General features: G+C 40.9%; 1 protein-coding gene across 10 annotated transcripts in view; it reads left to right on the forward strand.

The window, feature by feature from the left end:
- The window catches only part of CDC27 (cell division cycle 27), a 51,466-nt gene extending 45,478 nt beyond the window's left edge, over window positions 1-5,988 (forward strand). For 7 of the 10 annotated variants that reach the window (XM_040986834.1, XM_040986836.1, XM_040986829.1 and 4 more), the window contains 3 exons: window positions 1,308-1,382; window positions 2,398-2,554; window positions 3,245-5,988. In XM_040986834.1, coding sequence (XP_040842768.1) covers window positions 1,308-1,382; window positions 2,398-2,554; window positions 3,245-3,327 — 315 coding nt within the window. In that variant the 3' untranslated portion in view covers window positions 3,328-5,988. Of the gene's footprint in view, window positions 1-1,307; window positions 1,383-2,397; window positions 2,555-3,244 lie in introns of those variants that run through there. The other 3 variants (XM_040986838.1, XM_040986839.1, XM_040986832.1) reach the window with 2 other exon arrangements.
- Window positions 5,989-8,629: the final 2,641 nt, after the last annotated feature.

The raw sequence follows: 8,629 nt of genomic DNA on the forward strand, positions 1-8,629 counted from the left end.
ATGCCACTTTTTTTTCTTGTGGACATTACAGGGATGTAAAATACAATATTAATGATGTTAAAAAGAATTCTAAAAGAAATCTACCAAATTAAAAATAGAAGTCTTTCCCCCTTACCCTCTACATCAGCTTCCGCTTTTTTTCATCTTGCCAGAAGTAAACCAGTAAAGCAGAGATTAGATATATAGATAGACACATACACACCAGGAGGTAAGGAAATGTGTATGCTTACAGAAGTGTATTTATAAAATACATGTGTGTATGAATATATAAACTGTGTATGCATGAGAGAGATCGAGAGAGATACTAAATCTGTTATTCCATAGAGGATGGACTGTGGTTAGCTTGCAGTTAGGGAACTCCATACTTCTAATTTTTCATTGGTTGTCCTTATAAACATGACTTGGTGAGGTGTGTGTATTTGTGTGTGTGTGTGTTTGGTTTCGTTTGATTTGGTTTTAGTGTGTGTGAGTGTGTGTGTGATTTTTTTGTTTTGTTCAGAGATTTATTTCAGTTTGTTTAACAAGAAAGAGATCTTCCATCTGCTGGTTTACTTCCCAAGTAGTCACAGTGGTCAGAGCTGGGCCAGACAAAAGCCAGGACCAAGAACTCCACCTGGGCCTCTCCCATGGGTGGCAGGGATCCGAGCACTTGGGCCATTTCCTATGCTTTCCCAGGCACATTAGCAGACAGCTGGATTGGAAATGGAGTAACCAGAGCTCAGATTGGTGCTCTGATGTTGGATGCTCATGTCACAGACAGTGGTTTAATCTACTGTACCATTATGCTTGCCACACAAAACTAACTTGTTTTCATGTATTTTTCCTCATTTTCCCAACCCTTCAGCAGTGTGGTCACATTACTAGATAATTTTATCTCACTTGAGAAGATTAAGCTTCAGTTTATTAGTTAAATTTGGACAGATACTTGGCTCACGGAAGAGACTGGGACAGAGTGACTTTGTTCTGGAGGGTAGTTTTCAAAACACATCCACACAACGTGTGCGGTGGCTCTTTTTAAATAGAATGGTGACAAAAACAAGAGTAGTGCCCTTTTGTATTTCACTGAATGAGGTGGGCAGGAAGGGGTTTTCAGAATACCATGGTGAGTGCCGCCATTTCTTATATCCTGTTGTAACTTAAGTGTTTTTCATTTACTTTTCACAGGGATTAATGCAATAAGGAAGTTAAATTGACTAGGATATACTCAGGTTTTGTTAAAATGACTTGGAAAATCTAATAAACATAGTTGCTTAGTCAAATGTAAAATTTTGCTTTTTTTTTTTTTTTTTTTTTTTTTGCTTTTTCAGTCTGCTTTACAAGAACTTGAAGAATTGAAACAAATTGTTCCCAAAGAATCCCTTGTTTACTTCTTAATAGGAAAGGTAAAGATTGGGGCCTTGGTCCTAACTTTGACTTTCATATCAAATATAAACTTAGACATGATCTAATCAGTGAGGCCTCTGAATAAAGTGCTCCGGGGATGATGGATTGAGTTCTGACATTGAAGATAATATCCTAATGTAGGTGCAAGAACACACACCCAGAATTCTAACCCAGAATGGTATTCGAAGCAGATCAGTGATTTACAGCCAAAGGCAAGTCATTAACCCAAATAGAAGGCATGTAGCTTCCAGTTCTCCATGAAACACTTAGAACTCCCCCAAAAGAAGAGCATTCATAGCTTGGCGTTGTCTTTATTAGTTGGTTTAACTGCCTGGGTACCCAATCTGTTAAAAAAAATTAGTTAAATTTTGGATGGATATTGAATTGTTACAACTACATTTAAAGTTAGCATGAATAAACTTTTTTCTTTTTTTTTTTCTTTTAATTTTTGTCCATGTTTGTTTGAAAAAACAAAAGAGAAAAATATTCCATCCATTGGTTCATCACTGAATGCCTACACAGCAGCCAGCGGTTAGGCCAGGCTGAAAGCAGGAATCTAAAAATCAACCTAGATTCCTGTTGTGGGTGGCAGGGACCCAACAACTCGAGCTTCCACCTGCTGCCCTCCAGAGGCTGCATTAGCCGGGACTCAAAGCCAGGCCCTCGCTCACGGAACCAAGCACCAGACACCAAATGCCTGCCCTGCTGTTTTGCATCAGTGTTAAGAAAACAACTGAGAATCCATTTCTTGCCATTATAATTGTTCTAACCTAGTGAGATTTATTGGAAAATCACTACCTGAAAGATAGAAACAGAATTCTGAAAATATATCTGAAAACATTCAAAAGGAACTCAGAAGTCAGTGTGAGCTCATCTGTAGGATGACAGTGTCCTCCACATCTGGGTGAGGTTGAGCACATGAATCAGGAGTCTGATTGGAGTTTTAAATGTTGTGAATCTTACAGCGGAAGCTCACAACTTAATGAAAAATGTAGTATTGCTGTTTCTTCTTAGGTTTACAAGAAATTAGGTCAGACACACCTCGCCCTGATGAATTTCTCTTGGGCTATGGATTTAGATCCTAAAGGAGCCAATAACCAGATTAAAGAGGCAATTGATAAGCGCTATCTTCCAGATGATGAGGAGCCCATAACTCAAGAAGAGCACATCAGTGAGTATTGTGCATAATTCTATGTTCAAAAGCTGCCTTTTGCACAGGATTGGTGGACTGCTTCTTTCATCCGTGGTATTTTGTTTATACCAAGTGCAATTTTAGGTGAACCAGGTAAGGTAATAATAAGCACCTATGGAATCAAGTGAGAAGTCTTGGCTTTTGGTCTAGTTTTCATTAGTGGAGAGAGGAGAGACAGAAGTCTTCATTCATGGATTCACTCCCCAAATGGTCGCAATGGCTGGAGTTGACGGTCCAAAGCCAGGCACTTTCTTGGGCCATCCTCTGTTGCTTTCCCAGGCCATAAGCTGGAAGCTGGATCAGAAGCAGAGCAGCCAGGGCATGACCCAGCGCCTCTGTGGAATGCTGGCATCACAGACAGAGGTTTATCTTACTACGTCACTGCACTGGCCCATAGACTGTACTTAGAGTCAGTGATTTGAGTGGGAGGAAGAAATGTCTTTTTCAGGGGAAATAGAGGATTCCTCAGAGAGGTATTTCTAATTCCTAGGCATGAACAAGGAAGTCATTAGGAAGAGGCGACCTGCTATAAAATCAGATACCAGTATTTTAAGGGCCTTTATTTAGACTCTAATCTCCAAATCTGATACCGTTTTTCCATATTTGTTTTCTGAAATTAGCAGAGATATATCTGTCAGACACTTCACAATGTTTCTTTTGTTTTTAAAGTGGGAACGGATGAATCCCAGGAGAGCAGCATGACAGATGCCGACGACACACAACTACATGCAGCCGAAAGTGATGAGTTTTAACTTCTGGGAAATCAGGCTGTTGCAACCGGATGTGTGACTAGTGCTGACATGTTTCTGACCCTCCATGTGCTGAGACTTCCCTCTGAGCTGGCAGTGTCATCATCCGTTACACCATGAGTGTGCCACTGTTGGACCCTGACTGTGCACAAAATGAAAGGCAGTGCAATATTTAGCTGCTAATAAGACTGGCTCTTTTACCAGTATGAATGACAATTTAGTGGGGGGATAGGGTGGGGAACTTTCTTTTCTTTTTCATTTTTTTTCTTTAATCTCCTTTGTTGGAAAACTATCATGGAACAAAGAGTTATGTTTTATCTTGAAGAAACCATTAGATATGGGAAATGGTGAAGAACCAGCATTTCTTGGTCATTTTTCCAAAGTTTGTTTTAATTGGTTCTGTTCCTGGTAAACAGAGACTAACCTTCATTTCTAGGTTCTTCAAGAATGGTGTTAGCAAGTGCCAGATGAAACAATAAAAGACAATGCCTATAACAGAGTAACTTGATTGCCAAGGAATGTAAATTACCTTAAACTTGCAGTGTCTCGTATAAATGAATATATTGGGCATATTGAGACCCATATGTAGGAATCAAATATCCCTCCATACAATGTGTGTACACTTATTCTTGGCAAGAATGCTTAATATCTAACCAAGAATTTGAATTTATCCACCTTGCTTCAGAGTGTTGGTCATTGTTGTCTTGGTATTACAAACTTTAAAGTTGTTCCTGACCATAATTGCCTCTTGTCTTTGAACTCTGTGGGATCACCTTTAACATTTGGAGAAGGTAGAGTGGTTCCCCACTTAAATGCCAAAACAAAGCCTTTAATGACCTATAAGTTCACCATGGGAATCAGTGTGAATCTGCTAATGTGGAGAGACTCTGGAGATCATGATAGTGAAAGCCTTAATACAGTCAGAATTGTATCCTAACTTTGAGCCTCCATTTGTTCCAGACAGTATGCTTTGACTTTTCTAAGTGTTCAAGTGGAATCCAGGAACATGCAGTTCCCTTGCATTGAATTAATTTCCATCCTTTTCAGTTCTCTGCTTCAGATTATTTTCAGTAGTATAAATCATAAAGACATTTCCTGAGAGTGACTGGATTTAGGATGTTGGAAATTTTAACTTGAGAAAAGAGCATTCTTGTGAAGGAGACAATTCCCCCCCCCCCCCCCCCCCGAGTTTGTCATAATGTAGGTTGATGTCTTCGGGAAATGCCACAATTTTGGAGATCTGATTCTGCATATAGAATGGAAATTATTGGAGTTTCACAGTAACAGATTTAAACATCTTAAATTGTGTATATCCCTTATTGTAATGTATTGAAATTTTTAGAAGAACCTTAGTTGTTAACATTTTATAAAGTGCCAATGTCAGAATATAACAAATTATAGTTTCTTATGAATGACAGGCCTACGTTTATTATTTGGGGTTATTTGATGAAGGACAAACTTATCTACTGGTTACCTGTATTAGTCAAGCTGTGAAAATAAGGTAATTACAAAAGCTGTAAGGAAAAAAGTTATTAACCAATAGACTCAGCAGTTTTCTATAATTTACTGTTAATCTTCTCATTTGAACATTATAAATAATTTCAAGTTAGAGTCTTTGATGAAGTCTTGAGTGCCAGAGAGGTATTTAGCAAAATTTCCTACCTAAATCTATGCATATGTGTGCTGTCTAAAAATACATATAAAAATAAGAATAGGAAAGGTTGGGAATAAATGAATATCTGAAAAGCTCCCAAAGGGTAGCACTTGGATTTTAACAGATGTTCCATTTTATTATCCAGCAGTTTTATAATGTTTAATTTTAGATGCTTTTATTTTTTTAAGGAGCAAATCATAAGCCAGCTGTATAACAGTATCAAATCTAGAGTTTCATAGAAATTGTTGCCTGAGTTCTGTATTAGAAAATCTGGAGAGAGTTAAGCTCAGAACATCATTTGCTGAAGTGTAATCATTTTCTTTTTGTATAGGAACTTATGTCCTGTGCCAGAGGTGAAAAGCATTCTGGTACTGATTTTGAGACCAAGAACACAAGGATAAGCATGGAAGGTGTATACTATGACAAAACTAGCTAAGGGAATTTTCATCCCACTTTTGAGCTGTTTTTATTTTTCTCACACCTGCTTTTAGAGTCATTTAGGTGTCTAAATTCTCCCCCACCTGCTTTACTATTCGCTTCCTCTTTTTGTTTCTTCTCTCTTGGCATGGAATCAGGATCAGACAACCAGAACGAGCAGCACATACTTGCTTCAGATTTCAGAAGTTATTTTGAAGGAAGTAGAAAGTGCTTTGCCCTCCTGTTTTCTGCTTAAGCTTTCATACACACGCAGCTGCACACATACATGCATATATGTATGCTTACACACACTATTGTTTAGAAGTTATGATGTGACGGTGGATTTTTTTCCCCCATGGAAGTGGTTTGTGACTCTGGGATTTTGGAAGAATGGACTGTTTTTTCAAGAGAATGGTGGTACTCAAAATAATGAAAGGTGGTCCCTACTCTTTTCTGTATTTCATTATTTTAAGATTTTTTATTTTTTCCAAGAACTGCAAGTAACATTTGAACCATGCTGCTGTTGTACCTTATACAAAAACTCAGTGATAACCAGTATTTAGTCTATTAAAAATATTCTTTTTGAAGAAAAATGTTTGGAAGTGTCTGATTAGCCAGAATATAGCCTGGATCTTCATTGAGCAGTGTGGTTGCCCATCTTCTTTGTGAGATTGGGAAAGTGCAAGTGTGGGTGTGATGTGTTTGCTCTGCCTGCATTGAGGCAATGTTAGCTTGTGTCTTCTTTTTGCTTTCCCTGACATTTCAGAATTGTACAGGCTTGGCAGGGGAAGAGTCTTCTGTCAATATAAATTACTTTTGAAAAATCCAAATAAATTACTTTTGGAAATAATTTATAACCAGGTTGTTGAAGCACTACCAGAGCTGTGCTATCTGTATTTTTTACAACGAAGCATAGCAAAATACTAAAGGAAGATGATAGGTTTATATTCTAAGTCTAGGGCAGTGTTTATAATCTGAGCCTTCATCTGCTGCCTTTCCCAGCACGTTGGCAGGGAGCAAGATGAGTAAGTGCAGTCAGAACTACTCCAGGCACTCTGGGACAGGATGCAGGCCCCAAAACCCAGTCAAGCCACAGTGCAGGGAGCTGGACCAGTGGGAAGCTAGGAGCAGGCAATTCTGTGTTGTTCTACCACATCAGAATGGGGACTCATTACTGGCTGTCTCCCAGGGTGTACATTAGCAGGAATGTTGGAATTGTTGTAGGCTCTCTCAAACCCGGGCATGCCCTTTACCGTGTGCAGGCATTCTGCTCCCAATGCTGCCCACCATGGGAACTCCGTGTGTGTGTGTGTGTCCGTGTCCGTGTGTCCTCCCCCTCCCACCAAAAAAGCAGGGTATCATACAAGAGGCAAAACACAGCATTAATTTTTAGTTTCTTAACACTCAAAAGATTGAATTGATTTAAAAGATTTCCTTGCATGTGAATGACATTACTTAAACCAACTGCCCACTCTACCACATACCAGTTGATACTGTATCTGTTTCCATAGTTTTTTGTGTATGTCAAACAATGCTAGTGTTTATTGCTGGTATTGCTAGTATTTTAGCATTTTTAGAGAGCTTTGATAGAATCTGATAGGTAATTTCATTTCATCTTTGCAGTTTGAAAGGTACGATGTTTATCACCTGTTTATACAAGAAGAAAATAAGGCTCTGAAAAACTGAGTATGTGCTTGCACAGAAAAGGCCAGGTCTCATGTTTTTCAGGCTCCTGAAAGACCTGCGGGAGGCTCTGACTTGGCTTTGGGCTCTGCGCTGCGGGGCTGCACTGCTGCACCCAAGGAGACATGGATGGGCTCAGCTTCCAAGCACCACACACATCGGCACAACCATCAGCTGACAGAGGTGAAATGACAACCCCAGTGTCTTGCAGACACAAGCAAGGACAGGAACCAGAAGCCAGAACCAGCCTCACACAGCTGCTCAGGAAGGAGTGCATGAAGGGCTCCTTGGTCGAATCCCCAGGTCTTGCCCTGCACTTGTGCTCACTTACTTCCTGGAGTTGACGCAGGGAAGGCCTTTGGTGGTTTGGGCTCCTCAGGCTGCTATGCACCGAGGGCGGGTGTCATAGGTCTGCATCGTGTTCCTGCAGCACCAGGGCAGGAGTGAGTCTGTCTGCCTCTGTGAACACCAATTGGATGTCCTGCAATTAGTGTCAGATCCTGATTACTAAGCGCGCATGACCCAATTTCATATGCCAACTGAAAATGCAGCTCAAGTGAAAGCCTTAAATACTAGAGAGTAAAATGGGAAAGAAGGTATGGTGCTAACCTGTGGGTGTTTGGACTTACAGTGTGAGAAGAAATGGAGATTTGGACCATAAAGGATAGGAAAACATGTCAAGGGTTACTATACCATGGCCACAAAAATGCTATGTAAGCTACCATACTGAAACAGTGGATTATAATCAGGATTCCCATTTAAGGTCTGCAGGTGGATGGTATCATTATACCAGAGGACTCTGCAACTAAGATTTTCTCTGCTTTTCCTAGATCTGCACGTTGGCAAGGGCAGGGCGGGGGCTGGTCCTAGGGTGTCCACTCTGGGTTCCAGGCAAAAGAGGCACCTTCTACCCACAGTGGAAATGGAAGTGGACAAGTGAACAGAAACTCACAAGGCCTCTTCAAGCCTAAAGTCAGAACCAGCGCCCTGTCATTGCTTCTTCATTCCGTGGGCCAAAGCAGGCTGTATCGGCAAGGCCAAAGCCAGGGGGGCAGCAAGCATGGTCCACCCACAAAGAGATCAGGGCAATGTGTGGCTCAGACAGGGGCAGGGAACTGGGACCAACAATCCCACCTATCCCAGGGCCTGTCGTTGAGGCATTGTGTACAAACTTGTCATTCACTCACCCACAGTTCTCTATGGGGGCAGGCTGTTCTTTTTTTTTTTTTTAAGATTTATTTTTTTTTTTATTACAAAGTCAGATATAACAAAGAGGAGGAGAGACAGAGGAAGATCTTCCGTCCGATGATTCACTCCCCAAGTGAGCGCAACGACCGGTGCTGCACTGATCTGAAGCCAGGAGCCAGGAACTTCCTCCAGGTCTCCCACGCGAGTGCAGGGTCCCAAAGCATTGAGCTGTCCTCGACTGCTTTCCCAGACCACAAGCAGGGAGCTGGATGGGGAGTGGAGTTGCCAGGATTAGAGAACTGGTGCCCATATGGGATCCTGGTGCGTTCAAGGTGAGGACTTTAGCCACTAGGCCATGCCGCC

Source organism: Ochotona curzoniae, unplaced genomic scaffold, assembly GCF_017591425.1.
Source record: "Ochotona curzoniae isolate NIBS_2020 unplaced genomic scaffold, NIBS_Ocur_1.0 contig_4560, whole genome shotgun sequence".
Taxonomy (NCBI): Eukaryota; Metazoa; Chordata; class Mammalia; order Lagomorpha; family Ochotonidae; genus Ochotona; species Ochotona curzoniae.